General features: G+C 40.0%; 2 protein-coding genes across 2 annotated transcripts; both read right to left on the reverse strand.

Annotated features, from left to right (window-relative positions):
• Positions 1–1,794: 1,794 nt before the first annotated feature.
• Positions 1,795–6,609, reverse strand: LOC121092269 (ovomucoid-like). Its single transcript, XM_040602958.1, has 4 exons — positions 6,555–6,609; positions 4,391–4,410; positions 2,440–2,567; positions 1,795–1,985 (listed from the first exon to the last, which is right to left on the reverse strand). Exons 1-4 carry the CDS (start codon positions 6,607–6,609, stop codon positions 1,940–1,942), a joined length of 249 nt encoding a protein of 82 aa, XP_040458892.1. The 3' UTR covers positions 1,795–1,939.
• Positions 6,610–13,581: 6,972 nt separating this feature from the next.
• IL12B (interleukin 12B) lies at positions 13,582–26,445 on the reverse strand. The gene is made up of 8 exons (XM_040605218.1): positions 26,205–26,445; positions 23,700–23,781; positions 21,485–21,766; positions 20,211–20,328; positions 18,989–19,182; positions 18,030–18,175; positions 16,595–16,716; positions 13,582–15,210 (listed from the first exon to the last, which is right to left on the reverse strand). The coding sequence occupies exons 2-8, from the start codon at positions 23,779–23,781 to the stop codon at positions 15,207–15,209; spliced, it is 948 nt and encodes a 315-aa protein (XP_040461152.1). The 5' UTR covers positions 26,205–26,445; the 3' UTR covers positions 13,582–15,206.
• Positions 26,446–27,230: the final 785 nt, after the last annotated feature.

Genomic DNA, 27,230 nt, shown 5'->3' on the forward strand with positions numbered 1-27,230 from the left:
ATGATGTTTTCTTGGTTGGAAAATAATGCTCCATTTACATGCTTGATCTAGCATTTCATTAATCCTTGATTTTTCTTTTATTTTTTTGTTGTTTTCAGCTTTATCATTCTGCCAGATGTTCCAGATGTACTGAGTTTAATAGACAGTTAGCACAAGAATAGTTCAGCTAGTTCACATTATAAATCAAACTAGAGACTAGGGTTACATCAGTGTGTGCTAGCAAATTAAACAGAGCTTCTCTCATCCAGAGGCCAGCACGTTGACTCTAGTCACGTCTCTGCTATGAAATTATTTTAGCTTCCAAAACAGGGCACCCTCATCCAGTTTCCTATTCGGGAATGGTCCCTAGACTCCCAAGATGTGCCTGAGAACTGTTGGGAAGAATTTCAATCCAAGACAGGATAGGATCATGCCAGGGCCATGCCAACAATTTCAAAGTAAAGATGATGGTGTTCCAGTGCACACAGCTGTTTCCTGGCACTGTTTAATTTCTTGGTAAAAAAGTAACCTGTGAAAGACTCTCTCTTTAGCTGTGGATCAGTATCACATAAAATGCAACAGTCTCTTCTCCTCTGCAGGGAACGAGGGTGATGTTCTCAGCTTTGCCAGGAGAAAGAGCACATACTAACTCTGTGGACAAACAAACCCTTTTGGTCCTTCCAGTAAAGAATGGAGTCTGCCTGATGCTACAGCTACATTCAGCCAGCATTGGAATGGCTAAGCTTCTTGGTGTCTTGCCCTCAAAGGCAGGGACATGAGCTTCTTCCCCCATTTTCCATTCTTTTGAAGCGTGTGTCTTACTCCAGCCCAACTAGAGTACCAGACAGAAATGATCAGAAGTGATACCCACATTCCAGTTCCAAAATTTTCTTCCTGTGTAAGGCCACTAAAGTCAGTCATTCATACATTTTAATTCTAAGAAAATGTATTCCCTTGACTGACTATTCAAATGTAAAAGGCATAAACTAGATTAATAATGAAGATAATAAGAAGATAATAAGGATGTAAGAGCAGAACAGAAATTTCTTCAGGTCTGAAAGCTGCCATTTTATCAGAAGTGAACAGAGGCATTAATGATCACATTGAAATGGCAGGATTTAACAGAAACACTGCTATGAAGCTTATACCGTTTTACGATTTACCAGATTTGTTTCATTTGAGGTTAAAAAAAAAAAAAAAAAAAAAAAAAGAGCCAGTTTGTAGGGTGAATTCCAGTAACATGAGGCCATCTAGTGGAAGACAACGTTTGTCTTCCAGGCTTTGGGTGTTTACCTCTGGCCATAGCTTCTGCTCTATGATTATTTTCTGTAACTTGGGAAATATCTCATTTGTGAATCATGGATGCGATAAAAATTGTCTAGAAAGGTCACCATGGACAACAAAAAAAGAGTCAACGTTTATTTTTATAAACATGCAGACTAAGTAGCTAGACAACTTATGTTAATTAGAATTGTACAAAGTTAGAAGAAAAACAAGCGTTTAATGTATAGCTACAAAACATTGCCTACGAAAGCTGAAAGTTTTGAAAATAAAATATCTGCAAAAGTTTCTGGATAAATGAAAGAAAACAGTTCAACAAGGACAACGGAGTCATTACCTATACTGTTGCATTCACTAAGATCAGGTGGCATTTACAGAAGATTTGAAATTTAACTGTGGAGGAAAATACATGATGAAGGACTCGTGAACACCAACTTGCTACAGAACCAGGAATGCTACTGAGACGCCCAAGGAAGTGTTTTGCAGGGGGGACAGAAGTGTCAATCCCAACGCCCTGGAGCAGAGGGAAGCAGCGAATGACAGAGCACAGCTGAAAAGCCTACGTTGTGCTTTTTTCACCATTGTCAAAACAGGCAGGATAAATGAAATTAAATTAAGAGATTGTGATAAGGCAGTGTAAAGCTGTTCTCAGCACTCTTCTCTGTTATGCAGAATTCATTCAGCATGCCCCTGCTTGCTTCATGTGTAAGGCACCTCGGCTTCTCCTGCAAAGGAAGGACATAGGCATTGCAGACAGTAAGCTTAGCAATATGCACTAAAATCTCTCTGAAGTCCTCAGCTAATAACTTGCTAACAGAGAAGACACTATAAACAGAGAAGGCGGCACTGATCATATTTCTTTTAAAAAAATATATATTTTATCCATAAAAAGCAAGGTATTTGCAGTACGTTTGAATTCTTACATAACCTGATTTGGGTCCGGGTGCCTTGTTAGCCCTGTGTTGCTTATCGGATTCTTCACTGTCTTCTAGTTGCTGCTAGAATAGGAACTTGCTCACACAAATATCAAGGTGATTTGTTTAGATCCATTGTACCTTATTGCTGGGAGAAGCAATTAGTCTATAAAAATGGTAACACTTAGGTGGAATGGAAATAGCAGATAACAGCTAATGTCAGATTTTAGCTTATTCAGGAGTAATTACATAGCATTGTACTTACAGGACTGCTTTGCAGAAAGAGCATTTGTTGTTATATGTTTTCCCGTCAGAGCCACAAAAAGGTTGATAGAGTCTTTCACAGTAAATAGGTTTTCCTCTCTCTAACCTCTTGTATTCACTGCAGTCTACCTGCAAACACAGTATCATTTTTCTTTGAAACCATCTTTCTCACCTTCTCCATTCACCTACAGAAATAATGAATATATGAAATTTTTGGACAAGCTTGTCACCTGTTCTAGAACAGCACAGTCAGTGAGGCTCTACCATCTATATCAGCTGAGCCTAAGCCTCAAAAAAGAAACGTTCCTTCTAATAGTGATGTGTGTAATGCTACCCATGTCATGAGCACCTTTAGGGACTTTGCTGTCTATCTGAATAAGAATACAGTCACTGGAAAATACGCAGCCCTTTTTCCATCTACAGAAAAGTTGAGTCAATATTTTTTTCTACCTGATTGCAATTGTCAGTAAGTTCAGGTGAGATTAGTTCTGAAGGTTGTGAGGGGTTTCTGTCTCTATATTGCACAAGTATCAGCTCTTGATGCTTTTTTTATACTGGTGAAAGGTTCTGCCCGAGCGGAATTAAGTCCCATTTAAGTATTAGCATGAAAAAAATTGTTGGAAGGCCCTCATCTGACAGTGGGGTATTACAGACTTCTATATGTAAACGGGAGTACAAGCTAATAAAAGAAATGACTGCAGGTGCTCCTGTCCTGGTTTTGTAGCTCAGTCTTCTCTTATCAAGTGATTTTCATTCCTGGTACTTGACAAGCAAGGAGTTCCTTGTGCAGTGCACATACTCTATTTAATGTGCTGCTTGTCATCCTCAAAAGCCTTGGGTTTGCTTGCTAGGAAAGTCCTTATAGGTGCTGTTGTAACTAAAGTTATTTCAGCTCTATTTGCTGCTAGTCTAGTGACAACTGAATCATATTAGTCTTTGGAGTTTTGGCTGGAGCTTTTCCTTTCTGAAGATCTAGCCAAAATATGTATTACAAATGTATATATTTAAAACAGAACCTAGCTTGATGTTCCCTTGTTATGGCCGGATTTTTCCCCGCTTCGTTCCAATTCTAGTGAAGGACAGAAGTATTACTTCAGCCAAACACTGGAATTTATTACAGACTGTGATTGATTTTATGCCAGTCGTTGCCCAGAGCCTGCAGGTGAGTGAAGTCAGGGGCTGTGTGTGTCAGCCTGTGCCATGGCTCAGCACAGACTGAGAGATCTCCACTGGCAAAAAGTGTCATTAGCCAATCACTCTTTTGGGTATTATGGGCTTAAATGCAGCGTCCCATAATAAAAAAAAAGCATATGGGTTGTTAGTTTACCTAAGTTTTTCCTTCATTTGGTCCAGCTGCTAAAATAAGGAAAACATGTAGTTTGGTGGGAAGAGTGGAAGAAGCTCTTCCCGAAAAAGTGTGTAGATCTCGGTGCAGTTTTAGGCATCAGAGGCTGTATACGTTGGGCTGGTATGGGGCCAGCTCTGTGCGTGTGTGAATTTCCCCTCCCTGTTACTGTCCACTGGACTCCCAAATGGCTTGTCTGCTAATCTGAGTAAGGATTTTTGTTGGCTGGTGCCTCATTTCTTTCAGAGGCTGACCCCGAGATGCATGCTCCAGCATAGTCAGAGAGTAATTAAAATCCTAGGTACAAGATTTAGGTTCTAAAATTCACAAGAAAGCCTTCTAATGACATCACCATGTAAATATTAAAAAAAATATTCTTGATTTCTCTGACTTTAAATTTGGCCTTGCCCAATTTCTTGCCCAGAATGTAGTACAGGTAAAAGTATCTGGAAGTTTCAGGGAAACCACTTATCACAAACTCAGGGATTTCTCTCTTAAATCTCAATACTTTGGCAGCATTTAATTAACATTTTGTAAGTGTTTTTCTGACCTCATGTTGTTACAAACTACGTATTTTTATCCAGAAATATATGAGAAAATTACTCACTTCAGTCTCTTCGGCAGCATCTGCAACATAAACAGAATCACAAAAGATAAAATAAAAAACACTGTTGATGAGCATTCGATTTGCAACTGGGGTTATTTCATTAGTACCAGCTCTTCCAGCAACACCAAGTCTCTTACCTCCTTGAAAGTAAATGCTGACATCGTTTTTCAGTGTTTAATAAGATACAGGTGTCAGAACCTATTAAACAAGTGGACCTTGTTGTATTGTTTACCTTAGAAATCTGTGTCAGCAACTAGAACAGCCTTTGTTGTGGGAGGGAATGGAAGCTACTGTTCCCATTTTCACCAGAAAAAAGATTGAAGACCCAGGAGTCATTATTATGTTCAATAGCCAGTCTGTTTAGGATGAACTAGTTGTTGAGCATGACTGAGTTTTAATTCCCAAGTTTATAAAAACAATTGTATGTGCCTCTAAGCGTATCGTGTGGTCTCCTTATACTTTGATTTTCTGTCAATAATGAGGATAATATCTTCATTAAAATATGATATTAAATATATATAATAATGATAATGGAATTTGGATCATAATACTGCTTTTAAAAGTGTTTTCCCTTGCAGGTTGATATGGATTCTAAACTATTTGGCAGAAGGATTGCCTTCTATTTTGTACACATATGGCATCTAATATAATGGAACCCAGTTCTCAGGTGGGGCTTCAAAAAGCTCCTTCAAAATAATGATAATTACGCCTCTCTGAAAGTAATCAGGTAAAATTGGCATGTGTCCATTGTGGTGACACATTTGTTACTTTCTTTAGGAATGTATTTTGTTGTTCTCCAGTCCTATAATCATCATTCCGTGGCTTCCAAGAGATAAAAGTTATCAAGCAGACGTTTCTGCACAGAAGGAGCAGGAAGAAAACGTATGGTAGCCATACCCCTCTAGCACTCGTCTTTCTGAATAAATGTAGCTTTTTTTTGATCTCTAAAGCCATTAAGCTTTCCACTGAAACTTCCTTTCATGGAGCTGCTTACATCATGTCATCAAATAAAGTTGTCCAGGGTAAAGAAAACTAGCATAAGTAATGCTCCATGTCAAGTTTCTGTCTATGTCACCAGAAGTTTGACTTGAGTTTTCATTATTCTGGAATTGGATCAGATTTAACCCACTTCCACAAAAGCATTAAGATGTTATTTTTTCTTTGGTAATCTTCTAGTAGTCACTATGTATTTGACAGTGAATGCAAAAAAAAAAAAAATGTAGCTCAAAAAGTATTGATCAATAAAGTTTTAATGCAGACAAGGTAAACTATAAAGTTCAAGGAAGGGATTTGCTGGAATTCTTATGAAAGCAATATGTATTTTTCTGCAGTTAATGAAACACTGAAAGAACAGCTTCCATCGAAAGCATGCCATTTTATTTTTCATAAGAATTTTGATTTTGAGACAATTTTGAAAGCAAACTTTTCAGAGCTATTAAAAATGGAAAAAGATTATTTTGTATCATAATTTTGGTATTTACATTTTCATTTGTTTGCTTCTTTATTCATATTCATATTATATTCATAATTTTATTGAACTGCTATACTACTAGCAAAGAAGATTTGGGCTCTCTTCTTTCTGTCACTCTAAATGTTCTTATTTTCTATATATTTTTATTATTATTATTATTATTTCATGTTTTTGTTAAAATCAAAATTGCCAAGTGAAGGTCCAAGAAATTCCTCCCAGCTCCCTATTTTACCATAGAGCAACCTGCACCTCAAAAGTCTCTCCACCCTGGCAAATTAACATCATAAAGAGGTTATTCCCAGCCATATTATGTGGCCTGTGCATAATCAACCATCTTCTGCTTGGTCAGATTGGCAGGAGAAGGACCTCATCAGTCCAAGCTCCCTGCTCAGATGGAAGAAAAAAAAAATAGGTAAAAACCTGCTTTAGTTCTGAGGCTTTACAGTTCATTTTTTAATTACGATGCAGGATGCAGCTCTGATTCACACCACTGTCAAGGAATAGGTTTCATCCCTTCAAGCTGGCAACTGTAAAAGTGGTGCAATATTGCTTGCTACATAGTGCACAAGCATAAAATTTCACTTGCTTTCTGCCACCCAAGTCCAGAAGCCATTGCTTACTATCCCAGTAAGAATCTTGCAGTGTTTGAACATGAGAACTATAATATATCAGGAGGTAAAAAAGGTTACTCACTTGATAAGCAAAGATCTGCCAGGATGAGGAGCACAAAGGCGCCTGTTATCTTCATGGCACACGTGGGTTCTTGAACTGTTTCACAGCCAATCTGTGCTCTAAGTGTTCCAGTATACTTAGCTTAAATGTCTATTCATGCATCTGTGAGAGCAGGTATATATATATATATGCACACACAAAGAGCAGGAACCCTGATGATGAAATCCCCCTTGTAGAGAAGGTAATTAGAAGAAGGTGTTGCCCATGGGTAGTGTCGGCAAGAATGTCTTCTGTACAATATGAAGGTCATAAGTACAGGGAAAGATGAGTGTCACAGCGTGGATTGTGTTGATAAAGGAGATGCATTATGCTTTGGCTAAGCCCCTTGCCTAATTAGCTATTCTGTCTCCATTAGCGAGTTCAAGGAGTGACTCAGTAAGGTGGTTACTTGTTGCTGTTCTGTTATTGCCATAGTGACCCTTAGAGCTAAACATAATTCCCAGGGAAAAAGTAATTCTTACTGGGTGTGTTCCAAAAGATTCAACCAAAAGATTCAACTGAGCTGAAATGTTTAATTCTCTGGAAATTTTGGAGACTCTTGTCCCTAGCTGTGGTTAGAGGTGATGCTGGTTGATGTGACTATGCACGGAGCCCTTTCAGACTGCTCTGTGGTAGTGGTTACTGCTTGGAAAAGTCTGTGTTTCCTGTGAATACCACCACCTTCACCCACAGCCCAGAAGATCTCCCAGTCTTTCAGTGTTGTTCAGCCTTTAAAGTTCCACCAGATCAGAAACAACGCGTTGTGACAGAAGGAGCAAAGATACTGCGTTGCACTGCCTAGCAAAGAGAAGTGCTGAGTTCACAGCCATTGCGCATCTTGCTGACTGACTGCCTGGTTTGCTGTCATGGAGATATGGAGAAGATTCCTCTGCTTGCCCATCTTCTCCTTTGTTGCTATTTCCAGACAACAGGTGTCATAGCATGGGGGATTCTTTAAACAAATCCAGCACGCAAGTGTGTTAGGGACAATCAATAAGCATTATTTCCTGGCTTTTATAATAGAGACCAGGAGCGTGGTTACAATGGGAAACGGGTCTTAATTTTTCATAAAGTTCCAGGTAATGTGGTGTGTTGAGCCTATAGTTTTCTTGGAGCCCATCCTTCCAAAATTCCCTTCTCTTTAGTGATTTGCAATGTAGATATGCAAACTGTCTCAATATGAAAGATCCCTGCACACCATTACAATTCACAGTATTTCAGTGATCACCTTCCCTACTTTGCAAGATAGCCTGTGGCTTTCTCCCCTTGCAGGAGTTAGGGTCATATATGATGATTTCACTAAGAGAAGAAGGACCGAAAGTTCTTACAGAAAAGGCTGTAATAGGTCAAGTAGTCCTTGGGCCCCGCTAACTCATCCCAAGAGGGATATGCATCATCTTTTCCTTAGAATATAGGTAATGAATAAATAATTAATTTCTCATCACTTAATGGAGGGGGAAAATGCCATCAAACTCCTGTTCCAGCATAGGTAAAGATGTGGTTTGAGCTGCAGGCCTGTAGGTTACTTTTTCAATAATACCCTTACTTCAGAGATTTCATTTTAAATTTTGCTTTGTTCTTAACTTGGACATCTGTGCATATTCCTGTGAGGTGGAGATCACAAAAGACAGGCCATGTTTAAATTGTGGTTGGTCTGGATTCTGCTGCTTTGGGATGTCAGGGAAATTTTTGTTTTGTAAAGCCCAAAACTTTTCTGAAGAGCCTGGCACAGAGTGTGTATAAACTCACGGGCGATATTCAGGACATGTCGGTTGGTTGATGGACAATTACCGACACTAGGCAAGAAGAGCAAAACCCAAACCAACCCAGAAGGTACTCCTAGTCTGAATAGTTTTGAGCAAACAAGAGTCTTGTGGATCTCTTGAAACTGTAAAGCTGGAACTTGACAGAACACGCAGGTTCCTTGACACTGGTATGAGGAAATTTGCACTTTGGTTATGCTCACTTGCCTAATACAGTGCTGCAGCGTGTACTGTCTGATGCAACCTCAGTATCCATCCCAGCCCTCTAGCAGAAGAATATAAACATCTTTTTGCAATTTGTAAGTTGATGTAGGAATTTTTTTCTGGGGACTATTGTAGAAAGGAACAGAGATTTTTTTATTATTATGTTTTTTAGAGGGGAAGCTCGTGAGGGAAGCAGATTTTGGATCAGATTTTTCGTAGCATTTGAAAATTACTCTGCTATTGAAAGGATTCCTGATACTTATTCTACGCCACACAGCAGGAAAGCCATGATGTGAATGTTTTATTTCTGGTAATATTTACATGTTTCGATTAGGGCTTTTGAATCAAAGATTCGTTTTCTGAGCAGTGGACCTTGAGCTTTGTAGGGCTTGCCCAGACCACTCGGATAGGGGGGATGTGGTTCTGATGAGAAGCTGTGACATAGTGTAGGGTCTGCAAATAGCAGCTACACTACAAGCAGGGCACAGCACGGGGTCAGCTGAAGTTCTGGAGATTTTTGCATTTTGAAGTATCAAAGCTGTTGTGAAGCTTTGAGAAGAAAAATGCCATACACAGAAGGCAACAGTCTGTTTTACTTTCTGCGGTGAGGTAATACTCATACGCAAAATCTCAAAATGAAATTTGGTAAAAAGGAATGCCACAAAGCATTTATTGCAACTCCAGTTTAAAAGGATATAGAAGTACCTCTGAATCTATATGTCTTGCTTTAAGAATGGGCAGAATTCACATTAGCCACCTGGAGAAAACCGTCACTTTGACTTAAAAAAAATGCTTCATCTGAGGCATCTTTCTGTCCAAACTTGCAGAGACTTGCTGTTTGCCCTGGTAGTCTTCATACAGAGCTGGTCTGACAACCTGAGACTTGTCATCTTCAGGTAGGCCAAAGGCTCATCTAGGTCAGAGTGCTGTCTTTGAGAACATTCAGCAGCAGACTGGGAGCAGTTCTTCTGTTACTGGACAAGTTGAACATGAGTCAATGGTTTGCCCCTACAGCGTACAAGTCCAGCTCTGCATACTGGGCTGTATTAGTAAGGATGTAATTATCAAGTAAAAAAAATAAAGCATTTTTTTCCACTTGTTCAGCACTTGTGAGGCTGCATCTGGAGTTCTGTGTCCAGTTCTGAGTCCCCCAGCACACTGAAATACTGGATCAAATCCAGTGAAGGACCACCAAGATGTTTAGAGGGATGAAGTACATGTCATGTGAGGAAAGACTGAAAGAAGTGGTTTGTTCAGTCTTTTTGAGTTGGGATTTGTTGGTTTTTTTTGTTGTTGTTTGTTTGTGGTTTTTTTTTAATTCTGAAGAAAGAAGGCAAAGCCTCATTGTTGTCTTTGGTTACTTTATAGGGATGTGCAGAGAAGACAAGAGCCAGACTCTCCTTTGAGGTGAGAGAGAATAGCGTAAATTGCAGCAAGAGAAATTCCAGTTAAATGTGAAGAAAACAAATTTTGCAATGAAAGTAGTCAGGCATTGGAACAACTTGCCCAGAGAGATCATTTGATATATTAAAAAATGGTTTTGTTCTAAACTGGCCATGGTCTGGTAGCGGGGTGGGGATGTGGGGAACCAGGTGACCTCCAGTGGTCCATTCGAACCTGAACTGACTCTGTGATTCTCGTAGGTGAATGCCAGCTGTTGCTGGCAGTCAGCTGCTTGGGGACTTTGAGGCACATTATATTTGTCCTTATAAGTTAACATTTCTAGATATGACAAAGCAGACACAGGCAATAGACTGGCACATTGGATTTATTTTAGCTACTTGCAAAAAATGTTGCTTGTTGGCAAACAAGTGTTCAGATCTGTTTAGTAATACCTACTTTCCAGAGCTGTGTAAGGCCTCTTCACCGTATCTAAAACTAATTCTGAAATTTATGGTACATAATCTGTTTGGATTGAAAAATTGTGAGGGAAATTTTGGCCTCATCAGCAAACTTATGCTGGTTTCCATTGAGCTGGGAGGTACTGTCTGAACACAGGTACGTTAATTGTGGGTCTCTGTGGGTTTTCCACTTTTATCATGATATCTTGTCTTTTCCTAACTTCTTACCTCTCCAAGTTGTTACTTTGAAGAAGAAAAAGCAATTACTTGGTGAACAAATGTTTATTCACTTTAATGGGCCTGTTACATCTGATAAAATATTAGTGCATATTTTTCTGAGAGTGGGAACATTTGTCACAATTATTGATGTATTGCTTTTATTTTTGGAGTCCCAAATGGAGCACAAATGTGATGCCAAATATGCTGCTGCAGCATGTCATTAGTTAAGTGCCTGCTTTATTCTGCAGGGGAGGATGTTATCTGGCTGCTTTCCAGAAAGCACTGATGCGCAGTAGCTTGTTCCCATTCATATGATGGAATGCCTCGCATTGAGGACATCAACAGTGCTGAAAAAATGGCACATGGAATAGGAAAAATACAGTCTCGCACACCATGTGCACCTGGGAAAAATGTACAAGCCAAGACAGATACTGATATGGTCACGAGTGGGAATTCAGACCTCTTAGTGATTCCAGTGCATGTTTATACACAACACAGTACACGGGCTCCTTCAATCTTATTGTGTGTGGGTGGTTACGGTTGTCCACCCATGTGCAATTACTGTATCAGACTTTTAAAGTCTTGCTCAATGGAAGATTTGAGAACCAAGTGATGTATTTCTTAAGGCATCAAACTGTGTCAAAACATTTGGGTATCTGCCTGAAGGAAGGTGAATTTCTTATTTTCCACACCTTAAGAAAGATCAAAGGAGCCTTTCTTTAAAATTGCAGGTGTCAAGCTGGGACAGATCCCAGCTGAAGGTTTCATACTTTACTGTAGAAACTAAAAAAACCCAACACCATGACTTTCTGCAAAGGCTGGAGCTGATTTTTATTATTTTTATTTGTATTTTCTCATCTCTTGAAGATCAATTACAAGGCTGTGATACCTACTATTGTGCAACTAGCTTGTGAATCCTTTGAGTTACTTAATGTCATACCATTGATGTTTCTGAATGACTTGATTCTTCACAGATACACGCAAAGCAGGCATGAACAGCTTAACTCTCATCACTGAATGAATTGGACAGCAAGCATTGAATATGACTAAATTGCCTTCTATTTTGTGGAAACACCTTTCCAGGTGTTTAGGACTCTGAAGTTCTGTTACACTGAAGTAAGTCAGACTGACATATTTGAGGAAAGGTTTCTTTTAAGTTTTTTCTTCATGTCTCAGAACAAGGTTAGAAGACATGTATTGGTTTTGCCTCTGTTAAAAATATTACAACTTTTATAAAAGAGAAGCTACAACTTACGAACAAGAGAGATAGGAGGAAGGTCAACATGGAAGGAAGGGTGGATGTGAAGCATTTGGACCTGAAATCTGTGTTCTCTCACAGAACCCCGAACTAGTCACAAGCCTTTTTTCCCCTTTAGCAAGCACTTACCCAGCTGTAATGGCTGAAGCACTTAAGAGGATAGCAAGCTCCTGCTGCAATCTATCAGTGTGTCATTAAGTACACCAACTATGTGTAAAGCATTCTTTAAGATGAGGAGCACTCACAAAAAGCCCTGGAATCGGTCTCTGTTCAGTGCAGCTTTAGGGAGGTGCAGTCGGCAAAACCTAAAGCCACGTGTTGAATGACGAGTATGAATAGAAAGCTGGAGGAGCTGCCCCTTCCCAGAGAAGGCTGGGTCACTGCGCAAGACAGAGGTCCAGCAGAAAACCTATTACGTGTCAATAAGATTAATGACTTATACCATGGGGCCTCAGGAATAAACTCTGTTCTATCATTTCATTTCAGAAGCTTTGATTTTGCAATCTAAAGTTTTTTGGGGGGCAATTTTGTACATTGTGCAGCCTGATTTAGTCTATACATTATGACGTTTATAAGGTTTCCAAATTATTTGTGGTGCAGCGAGACGAGGAATTAAGAAAGAGAAGTACAAGGATTAACTGACACATCAACTATTATTTTCTTGACTAGATGGAGTATGTTGGGAAATTATCTCCAGTGTATGGAGCCACCATAGTGAATATTTCCACTGTGACATTAACACCTTTTTATGCTATCTAGAGAGTTCCTCGGGGATGGGAGAGTGACAATTTCTAGAGCAGATATTCAGAGGCACTTGGACCCATATAAGGTCCAGGAAATAGATAATCAAGGATTGAAGTGAACTTCATATCTTACAGAGCAGCTGTTTTACAATTAAGTTGATGTAACGGATGAGGGAAAGGCTGTGGGTGTTGTCTACCTGGACCTTAGTAAAGCCTTTGACACCATCTCCCACAGCATCTCCTGGAGAAACTGGCTGCTCCTGGCTGGGATGGGTGCACTGTACGCTGGGTGAAAAACTGGCTGAAATGTTGGTGACTTTCTTTACTACCCACTCCTCATTACCTCATGATCTATGCCAGAAAAGCTTCGTGTAGGAAAGTTTAACTCACCTTAAGGGATCACGGCAGAAAGGCGTGTTCCTCTAAAGGTAATAGATCCATACAATCTCCGTCAGGATACTTGTAAATTTAGCCTGAGTATTTCTGAGAGTGAAAACTAGGCTGAAACGAAGTTAATGAGAGGTTTCAATGTTTGGTTTCAACGGTGCCAGGGTTTCAGCCCGGATATCTGGAGAACAGGAAGGTCCTACTAATTCTGAACACGGTACCAACGGTATTAGAGAGAAACCTCAAAGACCTCAAGCTACATGTCAGCCTGGTTTCAGTTGGAAACCTCCCGACCACAAAGGCCAGTGAACTTCAGCGAGACTGCGAATGACACAATCACTCCGCTTGCAGAAGAAGCTTTAGAAGAGAATGCTGACTAACAGACTTCACTTTTCTGCGTTGTCCTGTACAGTTTTACAGGCCATGAATTTGGTAAAATTAATCAGTAATAATACCTCTTCCTACAAACAGTGCCTCACAAGTAGCGTTTAATATTCTGGTAGGAAAGTGAAGAGTGATATTAACCATTCTTCTTAAAACATCACAAGTAAACCCAATGTTCTTGTTTTCAGATGTATTTATTGTAAGCTCCTTTGTAAAACAAGCACAGTGAATTGCATTTATAGCAGAAATAAGATGAGTACATTTAATATTAATAAATACTAACAGCACTTGTAGCTAGATTATCAAGTTTTCTGTAATATCTGATACTTCCCACATTTCAATGTTTTAAGTATCTTAAATTAACCACCCTTTGCTAAGACTGGAAAAAAAGGAAGCACGGTCACAATGGAAGTCTTCCTTTAATTTCAGTGGTTCTGTATCGGGGATTAAATCCTTTGAGGCCTAAATCCTCAAAGATATTTTAATGTTTTATTTTGCCCTCCTGAAAGTCAGGATTTAGGTGGTTTGACAAAACCATACAGGCTTCAACACATGCTTTTGCTTTTTTCCAGACCTGGGGACTTACACTGTAAGCAATTTAGAACCAGGACCTGAGGGTGTTTTTCCTGCCTAAGGTTCTGTGAAGACACCTAGCACATGTTGCAGTAGTGGGGAAATACTTTCAAAATGAAATATAAAAATCTGTGTTCTAAAACTCTAATTTTAATTAGATGCTTAACATCCACATAAACCCAGTAAACAATTGCTTTCTGAAATATCAGATATACTGCAATTAAACTTACGTAATTTAAGCTGCCTTGGTTTCAGTTGCAGATTCCTGACTACTTGTGCCCTGTGGGTTTGCCTGTGGCACGACAGGTCTGAATGAATTTTATTGTCAGAAATCTCCACTGCAGGGGATGTGCTGGCTACACATGGGTCACCGAATAAAGTGACTGAATAAAGCCTCCAACGATCACAAGTATGAAAGAAAGGGAGCTTTGCTTAGGAGGTGTTCTATTCAGCTACCGGCTCCCATTTCCCTTCTGAGAGGTGGCAACAGGACTGTTTCAACCACAGCACCTCAAAGCTGCCTCTGTGCCAGCTATCCCATTGCTTCCACTGCAGCCTGGCTTCAGCCGCAAGTGTGGGGCTTTGAGAGTGGCTGGTCTCTCATTTGCAGTGTTCACCAGCTGGGCATCAACATGATGTAGGCACAGAAAGCTGACAAAATGCAGCAGCTAACATTTCTAGGACTCTGAACTTGCAATTCCTTCTTTTACTAAAACATCTGCCATCAGATTGGATGATGAGGATGGCCCTGATACATGATACATGCAGCCAAGGCTTTATATGCTGACACATGTCAACAAAATAAATAAAAACAAATAATTAAATAATTTAATAGTTAAATAATGGAATACTAAACCAGTTCTTTCAGCAAGTTACTTTCCAAATAAATTAACATATGAAACTGTTTGAATAGCAACTGCCATCATCTGGCATTGCAAGTCATGTCAAGTAAATAAATAATAATAAATAAATAAATAAATAAATAAATAACGTGCAGAACCTACAATAATAGCTGACAGTAAGATATCAAAATACTCTACATGTTAATATAACATGATGTATGCTAAAGTTGTTACTCAACTGGGGAGCTTAAAAGAGCTGCCAGCACCAGGACAATATTAATCTATTGCAAGAAAAATATGGTATGGCTTATTAATAACTCAAATGCAGATTTTTCTTCTAATTATGCTTATGTTCTTGCGCTATTTCATTCTTGTCTTTCTTTAGGAGCTTTGTGCCATTCTGCTAGAATCTCTTACTGGCTATCTGTAAAATAAGAGAAAGAAAATATACGTAAAAATTATCTTTATTTCCCTCAGACCTAGATTTTTAGTTCACTTCTCAATAAAGCTTTGCTGGTCTGAGCCATCTAATGAAATGCCAGCACTCAGTTTCTCTGAAGGACTCAGGACCACATAATGCAAGGCTCAGAAGTTCCCGTGGTCCCAAGTCTGATGGGCATTAGGGATTCAGTTTCAACTGATGAGGGTCAGGCACCTGCCCAGCTATAGTCCTTCAAAAAAATTCCTTCAGTTCCCAGTGGTATCTATAGATGCCCCTGTACCAATGAGGACTGTATTCACAGAGCAGTTGTGATCTCGTTTCAGGTGTTTCAAGTGTTTCAAATAAAAGTTTACACCTTTCCAACAGTGTGGCTCTGGAAGCTTGGAGGTTAGAGAGATTTGCGTCCACATCTAATTGAAAAAACCCACCCACCTCAAAATTACAAAACAGAAGAGAGGAAGAAGATAAAAAAATAATCTGCGTAATTCTTTTTGGTGTTGATCTGAAGGAGGCTATTTCCATATTTAAAAATATGTTCTGACCTGGATAGCTAGGCTGAGAGTAATCTAGAGCTGTCAGAGAACCCTAATCAATTCATAGAATAAGAAAACAGCCATTCCTAGGACTAGCAGAAGCTGCTAATAGCTTTTCTTTCTAATAGCAAATGCATCCTCTCTCTCACTCCCTTTCTCTTTTTACTGGAAAAACTTGGCTGTATATGGATTGTCTGCTGTATTTAGATGCCTAACATTGACTCATAAGCTATTAATGAACAGAAAGGATAAAAATCAGCATGAGTTACACCGGCAATGGCCAACTGCTCATCTATTTCTTAAAGAATATTTTATAATTGCCTAGTTAGGTAGAAACCTGCCCGTGTCCATGGACCTATATCCATTGTTTCATCTCTGATTTAAATGGTTTCTAATTGTTTCCTCAAGTATTATTTTTAAAGAGAATCATTGTTTAGACAGCCCAATACATTTATGTGTTTTTTCCTCAGACCTGGATTTTTAGTTCACTTCTCAATAAAGCTTTGCTGGTGTGAGCCATCTAATGAAATGCCAGCATTCAGTTTCTCTGAAGGACTCAGGACCACATAATGCAAGGCTCAGAAGTTCCCATGGTCCCAAGTCTGATGGGGATTAGGGATTCAGCTTCAATTGATGAGAGTCAGGCACCTGCCCAGCTATAGTCCTTCAAAAAAAAGGACTTTACTTCATGAAAAAATGTTTAGGAGACGAAAAATTGTTATGATGAAAGGTGAAATAAATGAATATTTAAGAAGCAAAATTTCACAGACTCCTTACTCTCCTAAGTAAGGAATCATCCCTGCTCCTCCAGAAAAAGGTTCTTTAAGTCTTACCTGCAAAGTGCAGACCACTCACTCCAGGATGAGTTGTAATAGCGATCCCTGGCCTGGACGGAGATCTTGTCTTTTGGCCCAGTCACTGGAATCTGAATAGACTGCTCATCAGTATCATACACCTACGAAGAACGAAGAACGGGGCACAGCTCCATCAGCAGATTGTAAAGGTCAAGCAGAACATACCATAAAGGGCCAGACAGACTGCAAGAAGCACACGTAGTCCAAAGCCCACTAGTAGTCTGTTGTTTCAAAAGCAGTATCTTCACCCACAGATACCAAAGTCATCAGGACTTGTGAGAACTAAAAAGCCCAGTTCCCACTGAAATTAGTGTTGTAATGTGTTCCAAACCCCAAACTGAAACCGTCATTAAAGCAAAGGGTTTATGTGTTTATCTGGGTTTTTCTCTGCTTTCTTCTTCCCCCAGAGCAGGAACCCTAAAAGACAGAAGTTGCTGCTTTTCAGTATCGTTGAAATTCCCACCGAGGAGTTGTGGCTGATAGACTCACCAGTTTCTCTACCTAAGGGATTGTACGAGACAACTCTACCAAAATCAAGGAATCGGCACCAGGGGCATGGCCCCATCTGCTGGTACAGGCTTGCTAATTTTTTTTTCGCGTAGAAAAAGACATCCTCTAGTGTCTTCGGTTTAATCAGTCGACAAACTGGAATGATCATTACATTTTTTTACTTTTCTAATTGCTGAACCAGGGAGGAGCAGCACTGTAGTTAAGGACCTGCACTGCGGTCAGCTGGTTTGTGTATTTCTTTCCATGTCTGCTGTTGATTTCTTTGCCAGCCTAGGCAAATCACCACACTGCTGTCGTGTACCCTTTAGGGTATCCATTAGCATTAGCAAAAGAAGCAAAACCATTTTGTGATTTAAAGCTAATACAGAGTAGAAATGTTTAGTTAGCAATTAACTAATAATTAAGAAGTGAGTGGCAAAGACTGTAGTCTTCACCAGTTTCCACAGAAATGCTACCAAATGAGTCACTGATTCCTTATTTGCCAATTCACCTATAAAGAAGGCCTGAGCGACACAGGTACAAACAACATACAAGGAAAACAGTGCAACAGATCCTAGATTTCTTGATTTGGAAATTGGGATTTTCCCACATTAGGACCCACACAGCCTACTAATGAGTTAGTAAATACTTCTTTCACACTAGCGCAGCTGTACAATGCTGGGCACGATTTTATCTCCCCAGTTAGATCAGTGTTGCATCCACCCCAGAGTGTGTTGCTTGGATCTTACTGCTCATAGAACTGGGAAGGAGAACTTTTTCTGCCAAGACAGAACCTTGCCACATTTGGGTTTCAGCACCCTTTTTTAAAATTTTATTTTAGTTCATGATTCTTGCATAGTCAGCTTATATTATTTGTACTGTCTTTTCAAGCAAGAAAATTGTGTTTCAAATGTTGTATCTCCACCTGGGTTTTGTGTTTCTCTGTACTTTCAACTTGGACCCTGAAAGTCAAAGGGAAGTAGGACTTCGGTGTGCTCCATGTTCTGGGATATGTCCAGGTCACTGTTCCATTTGTGGCCACATACTGACATTGGGGTGGGTCAGGTTTTACTGCAAGAGAAAATGTAGAAGTAATTAATTCACATTAGCAGCATAATAGCAGGTATTGGTGTATTACTGTTGATCATTTTATAGAAATCAGCTTTGGGGGCCTCCCTGACATTAAGAGAGTAGACATGATGTGTAAGAACTGCCTTGATTGCTTCTTACTGAAAATCAAGAACACTCCCAGAGTCTCTCTGGGTAAGATCCTTCTTTTTTTTTTTTTTGCCTGGAAGGTTGCAGAGGGTTCTGTTGGACACAGAGGGATATCCCAGCTGACTGTTAGGGTATTTAGCAAAACATCTGTTTCTTTAGGATGCTGCTTCATTTTTCTGTGCCCTGTGGCATCATGGTCACAACTGGTCCTCTTATTTCCTGTCATTTTCTATTCATCTGCCCTCAATGCCCATCTGTAAGAATGCATCAGGAGGGAAGCATACACGGTGTTAATCATTATCTGAGTAAATCTGCTGTTCTCAGAGAAGAGCCTGATGGGTTATTAGTTATTCTCTGATTTCTTTCACATACCCCTTCCAAACCATGTCCATCTAATAGAGAATGCTACAGAAACTTCTGGGAGGTGTGGGGGTGAGAGGGTTGGAGGTCACAAGCTAGGGAGATGTTGATTCTTCACTTCCTCATCCTTTTCCGGACTGCTGCTATGATTTGTTTTCCCCTGTTCCTGTAACTGGGGCTTGATACAGATTTACAGTAGAATAGGGCAGGGATTCCCAAGCTTGGTTTGATCAGATACCGTTGTTAGTTCCACTATCAGCAGTGAGAATAACGCTAAGAATTAATCATGGTTCCTGGTCTACTCACTGATATCTCTGATGAAGAAGCTGCTAGTGTAGTTCTCATATTCCACCTCATCAATAACCTCCAGGAACATCTCAATTGGCTGGTGCTCTTCAGCAAATGGACAGTAGTTTTCTTTCTGGCACTGGGCTGTGTATTCAGTCACGGAATTATCACTGTGAGCTACAGGGCTGCTGCAGGTTATGTCTCCTTGAGAGCTGAATACAGAACAGAGAAAAGTACTGGAAATGCTGGTTTGTTCTGAGAATTTGTTGCCACAAAGAAGACGTAGTTGGTAAGGTAATATTTTGATGTTGCCTGTATTATTTTACAGCTGCGCTTCATCAGCTGCAGGAACAGTTCAGTGGTAGTTCTTACGTTTTCGGTGCTGTATTACACATTAATGTAAAGTCACACAAGCTCCCCTGCCTTTGCAGAAGGAATTAGTGTTTAAACCTAAAACGGGATGTCTCATTTCTATTACCACTGCCCCATGACAAGCTCTAGTATCTTACTTTGTTCCTTAGCCCTTTCCAAAACCTTGCTGGAAGAAACAAGGAAAGGCTAAAATGTATCCAATGGGAAATAAATAATAAAAGCTATCTCTAAAGTACTACCTGAATCTGGTTCTATTTTTGCATTCAGCAAAATAAAACGCTTTGCAGTTGTTTCTTCTTTAACAAACTGAAGTGACCTTTGCTGCAGCACTCCATGTTTTGGAGAAACCCCCCAGAATAGTGGGAGGTAGGAAATCCCCACAAGGTTCCCCTCACATATTTCCCTCGCAGGTTTCTGCAGTGTTCCTCAACAGAGACTTGTGAGTGGACATGTGGCTTCTGCAGTGGGTGCAGCCTCCCACTCCCTTAATTCCACTGGATCTGCTATGAAGGGACTCAGTGCTATGATTGTTTCTGCTTTTGGCTCAACTTCCTCTATCTCCCCTGCATGAACTGTTTTTGTTATTGCTTAAGTTATTCTGTGGCTGTACTGTAGCAGCTGTAACATCCACTGGGGGTTGCTCCATTTTCAAGTATTTATTAATTTCTGAGCAACTTCCATACCCTTATTAGTTAAGTTAGTCCCAGTGATGTCTCTAAACATTTTGCAGAAGTTCAGGCTTTGGAAATAGGATTCCTTGCCTTCTGCGTGCCCTCAATAGCCTAAAATCCAGAATCTCCTACACACAGTAACACGAGGGCTGTTCCAGCCTTACTGTGAGGTTGTTAAGGAAAGTACAAGCTTTTACCCTTTTAGATTTCTGATTGTGAACTTCACATTTGGACTCTCATTTTCTGTCATCCATGAACATATGAAAATTCCAGAGTAGTTCTTTGCTTCACATTTTAAAAATGTCCTGTTTGGCTCTAGATGGAAAAAAAAAAGAAAAAGAAAGAAAACATGATTTATTTACTCTTTTTGCCAAAATGGTCAAAGCAGAGATGAAACAGTAATTCTACAGACTCCCATCTGCTTGGGAGGGGGGTGGGTATGTAGGCAGACGCAGTTGCATGCTGCCCCTGGGGCAGCCAACCTGCAGCTAAAAAGCCATATAACCACAGTTAGTGGCTGAAGGCTGGTTTACGTGGCGCCACATCAACCACATCTACGTGGCTATCGGCAGGAGCTAGAGCGTACCCAGGCTGCTGGATAGCTGTCAGTAAGGAGATGTTTATAGATAAACCCATTGCTCCTTTCACAAGGAAAGGTTGCAGCTATTCAGTTGGCAAACTCGGTGTTTGTTCCCCGGCCTGCAAGGGCGCACGCAGTGGAAAATCCCATGGCTTCACACACCGGGGCCCTTGATGGGGAATGTTTCCAGTGTGAGAAATGAATGAGGCCTCATTGTAGGTGTGTGGTTTGTTTCTGCTGCCCAGCACTGCAGATCTTCAACTCTATGTTGTACCCTGGATGTAGCCGACTGGCAGACCAGCCTACTGGACCTGATATGTGGGTTTAGGAGCCAGGGAAAAAGCCTTGGAGATGCCTAAGTTCTTGGCACTACAGTGAGGGACTGCATGAGCGAGGTTCATGCAGAAAATGCGAAACATCACAGGCTTGTCCCAGTGGGTTAATCATAAATGGAGAAGCCCAAATGACAGCACTCAAAATCTAGGTTGGTTCCTGGTTCTGTCAAATCACGTAGCCCTGGCTTTGCAAACCTTCTCCTGAGTGCTGGATCTGTGAGATGGAGGCAAAGCCACTCTATTGCTCCCCCACCAGAAAAGCAGTGGTGTGATCTTGATGTTATCCTGGATCTAATTGTTCCTACCACCACTCCATCCTATAGGTCTAGGGAGTCCCACATTCAACCCACGGCAACCGGTTCCTACGCTGCTCATCAGCTGCACCCTATGCAAACCCACAGAAGGAATCATTTGCCCTTCACTGTCAGTAAAGCGTTTGAGGGGGACCTATTTTAACATGGGTACTTCTCATGCATTTCTCCAGAGCCCTCTGGCCCTCACAAAGCTCTGGTGCAGAAAGCTGAGCAAGATACATCACATCATCTTATGACCCTACCTTTAAAGCTTTTCAGAATCGACCTTATCATTTGCCCATTGGAGTCTACTTTAGTTATGAGGAAGAAATCATAGCTGATGATTTCATGGGTATTAGCTGTCAGACAGGTGTAGTTGCCAGCATCTGGGAACTCTTTCACTTCAGCAATCAGAGTCTTTCCAGTTCCCCTCAGTTCGGTGTCCTTTTTCCAGTAAACTGGCAGTGCTTCATCAGAGGTATTGCAGGTGAGCTTCACTCTTTTAGCCGGTGTCTCATCATTCCACTCTGATTCAATGACATACACTGGACATTGCAGAGAAAGACGTGTTAGCAGCTCCTCATACTTAAGTGTGAGGCTTGAACTGAGCCCTTTTTTCCAGCTTTACTCTCTGGGAAAAGTGCTAACAAATCTCTGGCTTTCTTGCCAGTGCCTCACCATCACCTGGAAATCTTTACTACAAGAAGATGTTTGAGTTAGAAATTTACAGTGCATCTAGAACCTGCTGATCAATAGGGACGACGTGGCTTTTTTCCCATGTTCTCAGAGAATCTTACAGTGGTTCACAACCATGGAAAGTAGGCAGATACTTTTGCTTTAAAGGTGAGGATTCAAGTGCACCCTAAGCCCAGGTATTCCTCCTGTACGTGGCTGGTGGCCTTTGCTCACAAGATGGCATGTAAAACCCCTCCGTACTATGGTGCTTTGCTGTGGTGCAAAGCTATGATGCTTTGCCCTCTTCAGCAGCAAAGGTCTATGATGGTGAATCCTGAGATCATTAAAGGTGAGTGATGGGGAGGAGGGCAGCTCTGAGTGTGTGGTTTGTATTTGCCTGTAGCTGGTGCTGCTTTCCATTTTCTAGAGGGAACAGTCTGTACTCCCATCACCCTGGTCCCCATGGAGCAACTACAAAGGGACTGGGGATCGCTGAGCTACAGCAGAGCTAAGCGGGCTGCAACAGGGAGATGTGGTCTCCTAAATGCCAGCTTGTAACTCTGAAGTGCCCTGCCGGTTTTTCCAAATTTGAAGTAACGCCACATAACAAAGTAACTTGGAACAATTCCGTTAAGGAAACTGTCTTTTGTCTCTTTGCAGTGGTTGGCTGAAGAACTTCACTTACGCTCCTGTGTGGCAACAGTTCTCATATTTGTCGTGGCTTAGATACACTGCTGTTGTCACAGGCTCCCCAGCCGTGTTCAGTGCCCCCAGAGGCTTCTACATGGCAAAAAATTTGTTTCTCAGTCAGCACCACAGCAAGCACCCAGCTCAGGAAATCAGAGTTCCAGTGAGATCTAAGACCTTTCCACCAGAGCGCTTCACTACCAGAATGAAAGCTTTAGGACTTTACCGCAAAGAAGAAACTCTAAGAAGTACATGTCAAATGCTGAATCTAAAGTGGCAGAAAACAAGCAACAAGCTTCCCAAACTGCCTCTGGGTATTTGAAGCGCAGGCAAGGTAAATCTTACAGACTTCAAACACAAAGATTATTCCCAATCCTGAAAAACATATTTGCAGTTTTCAGCACCATAACATTGCCTAGGAAACCTACAAGATCAATAATTTTTTAATGTAAAGATACGGGGAAAAGTAATTGAATTACTTGTTACAAGGAAAACACAATCAGATTGACAATGCTTTTCTCATGTTGATTAGGGTCCTTCTTTTTGGATAATCACACTGAAGACAGCCTGGGTTATGGAGCTACACTGGGTGAATAAGAACAGCAAATTTGATTATCTGAATTTAGTCCTATTTTCTGGTAAGTTATTCAAAAGATTTGTTCGTTTATTACTGACGCTATATTTTCACAAATGTATTTACATTGACGTTATTAACCAGAAAATATAGATAAACTATTTCTAGGTTTTAGGCTTTACTGTGAAATACTGTTTTTGACAATTCCTCACTTGTTTGTGGGCTGTTAGCTAAGTCACAAGGTAATATCTCTGCTTCTAGATTGCATGACTAAAACTTTTGAAACAAGAGAACAGGGAATAGGAAACAAGACAGTTTCTAATGTAAATATTCAGAATGGCTGTTGTTTGACATTTTAGGACTTTAAAATATTTCTTCCATTAATACCAATTAGTCGGCTAGTTATTCACAAGCAAATGGGAAGAACCTTGGCCTAGGATACTATAGTTAACAAATTCTGTGCTTGTGGAAACAAGTATAATTCTGAAATACCCTTGTGTCCTACAGTCAGCTGCAGGTCTCAGTACGTGAAGACTGCTTACCGTTTTCCCTCAGTTTCCACTGTGCTTCCAGAAGGGCAGCGAAGGAGAATAATGAAAGTAAGGCAAATAGTAGATGAGACATCTGTAGAGAAAAAAATAAATTACTAAACTTCATTGAGGATTGTTGAGTGTGTACTGAAATTGAGCTCAAGGTTGGACAGGATAATAAGATAGAGTCAGTTCCAGTGAACTAAGAAATATTGTCCCATTCTAAGAACACTTAGAGTGTTCACAGAAAAGTTGAATATCAGGTTTGTACTGTTGCTCAAGCCAAGATTTTGATCCGCTTGTTATTCACACTGCAAACCAGTTTAGAGAAGAAATCATGGAACTTAGAGGAAATTGTTATGTGCATAGGTCTTATGATCAGGAGCTCAGAAGCATTCCCAGGACCCTCAGTTAAATATTCCTCACACAAGAAGAGTCCTGCTGGTGCCAGTGAGGCTAGCTGCACGAACAAGGCATTGGACTAAAGGATCAATGGAATTTAAAATCCATTCATATTCATACAAAGCTTAAAAGTATATTCCTTGGGTTAAGCATGTCAGTAGTCCTATTAAAACAAAGGATTGTGAATAAAGTTAAGGACCTGCTGAAGTGTTTTGCTGGACTGCAGTCTTCACCATCTCTGTGAGAACAAGCGACGGCAGTGTCAATAACGCGGTGTAAAGCTGGCATCCGTATTGACACATGTCTAACTGGTACTTAGTTCTAGTATCTACCCGAGGCTGCATAGTCTAATTAATTGTGTAGGCAATATCAGGCAAAAATCCTATTGGATTCAGTGCCACAGCTATATTTGCAGACATGGCTGGATATGTGTACCATTGTTGCTGTGTTCATTTGATACATACACATATATCTCCCTTGAGAATATATAAGTATATAGCTGTATATACAATATATAAATGTATATTTGTCCTGAATTCAAAATACAGCTAGAGCTCCCACGAAACACAAAACATAGTTGCCAAATGCTGTAGTAACTACCAGCTGCATAAAAAACATTAACGACAGTTATTTAGATACATTTTCAGACCTTTTTCAACTGGAGATTAAGCCAAATTAAGAGGAACATGACTTAGAAAAAGAGATTGGTGAATGTATCTTTCAAAGTCTGTTCTGACTACCGTGGGAATCTGAATGCACATGAAAAACACAAAATTGAGTGGTTTGCGTTTTTTTTTTTTTTCCTCCCAAACAGTTTCTTTTTTTCCAATGAAAGGCGAGTAGTGCTCCTGATTTCTTCTCATGTGCTATGAAACATTTTTATTTGGGTTTACGGAGGGAGAGTATGTGCATCAAGTCTGTTACTCACTGGTAGCTCCTGCTGTTATTAGCAAACCTTGATCAGAAGTCAGCTCTCTCTGGACTGAGGCCAAGAAAACGCGCCCTCTGATTTTGTACACCGCACAGCAGCTATTGATGGGAGCCAAAGCTACTAGTGTAGTATCCAGAGAGTGTCTGCATCTGTACTTAGAGGCAGGCACAGGCCTGTGAAATGCCAGATACTATCAGGCAGCCTATCAGCAGTATATTGCTTCATTAAAAGGCAAATACTCTTAGCTCCTAATGATTTTCTACTGCAAGCAGGATTATCTGTCATTTGTGAAAGAAAAATACATTTTGCAGAAATCAAGATGCTGATTTCTTTCATTGTAACGTGGCCATTCATCACTAAGCTTCATAAAACCAGCATCTGAAATATCAACTGAAACTTGAGAAGGGTGTAAAACATGCCTTCTTTTTTGTACTAACCTTTCATCAAAACTGAAACCTTGGAAACCAAAAAGTTCCTTCTGGTTTTAGGGAAAAGCTTCACGGTTCAGGTTTTTGGTGAAAAAAGTTAACAATTTTCATGGAAAACTATTCAATTTTTGAGGTGGTGGCGGGGAACACCCCCTCTCCCCATCTCAAAATTTTAGTGAAAAATTAATCCGAAATAAACTCAGTTTCTGAACATCACTAGTTAGTGCACTTGCCTAAGCACTTCATAGGGGAGGAGGGTATGGCAATATCATATGTCCCCTGTGATCTGGAGCACGAGCTTCTGTAAATCAGCACAGATTCCTTCATGAAGACTCACAGAATAGTTATAGTTTATGCCAGAAAGGACCTCTGGATGTCACCTGGACCAGTCCCAGCTCAAGGCAGGGCAAAGCCAATGGTGGTGTGTGTTTTTTAAAACAGAGAACAGACTGACCACCAATATCTATTTGTCGATGCACACACCCCAGTAACATGAATATTGGTAAGATACAAAAGATTATTACTTTATAACATTAGCTGTTCTGTTAGTTAGATAACAATTCTGAGCTACAAACATATATACATTATGTGCCTAACTTCAGGCACGTAAGGATATAAATAATGTCCTGAGAAAAATGTCACAACAACTATTTAAATACCCTTTTAAATAAATAATTTTAAGCTTTCACTGGTTTCATCTGAAGCAGCTAGTACCAGATGTGTTGCCCCAGTATTAGAGAAGAAAGGAATTCTCACCTTTTGCTGCGGTGCCTGTTGGCTGAAGTTGCCAGGCAGGTTGGTTTTGTGATCTGAAGGAAGCAAAGTGCTGGCTCGCTTATAAATCTAAACTGCTAAAGGAAAGGGATGCTCCGTTTTACCGCAATACCACAGAATTGCAACACGTGGCTTGAGTTCCTTTTTTACATAGTGGCAGAGCTAAAGCAAAAAAAAAAAAAAGTTTGGGACTCCCAGGTAAACTTTAAAGAGGAAATGAGATTATGAGATTGTACTATGACCTTTATGCTATGCCAGAGGCATTTCCTTTCCTGCCTGATTTTCTGTCTCTCTCATACTGCCTCTTCATCATCTGGGGAAGAGTAAATACAGACTAAATAAACTACCAAAACTGTCTGATGGGAAATACATTATGAAGACAGAAAGAGAAAGTTAAATAAACTAAATCTACTTCTACCTGGTAAGCACGAAAGCAATAATTACATGAAATAAAATCCCAGCTACCACATCAATCAGAAGTAAAGCAAAGGGGAAATTAATTTTTAGCTGCTGTTTTAGAATTATATTTATTCTAAAAATGGAGACTTAGGACAAACAAAAAATGAACAATTAGTTCTGTCTTAAGAGATAAAAACCTGAGATTGTCGCATTATTTTATGTTGCAGCTTTTAAATACAAGCTATTGTTTTTTCTTTATAAACTGATGTTCCTTTTAGACCTCTACTCAAGCATAAGCAAAGCCCCATACATAACATATGCTTTGAAAATGAGGAGAATGTTTCTGTTGATTTTTTTATTATTTGTGAAATGATAGAAAACAATTCACTTTATTTGTCAGGCAAACCAAAACTGAGCTGTTCTTCTAGCCCTGTTCCAAACCTGAATAAGATGACTGAAAAGTTTTAAGCAAGAAAAAATACATTACTTATAAAAGCAAAAAAAAAAAAAAAAAATGGTTTGAAATTCAACCTAGACATACTTTAGGAATTCATAAAGAGACACAATTGTATCCTGTGTGCTCTCTAGTGACAGGAGTATTCCCATAGC

Source organism: Falco naumanni, chromosome 8 (genome assembly GCF_017639655.2).
Source record: "Falco naumanni isolate bFalNau1 chromosome 8, bFalNau1.pat, whole genome shotgun sequence".
Taxonomy (NCBI): Eukaryota; Metazoa; Chordata; class Aves; order Falconiformes; family Falconidae; genus Falco; species Falco naumanni.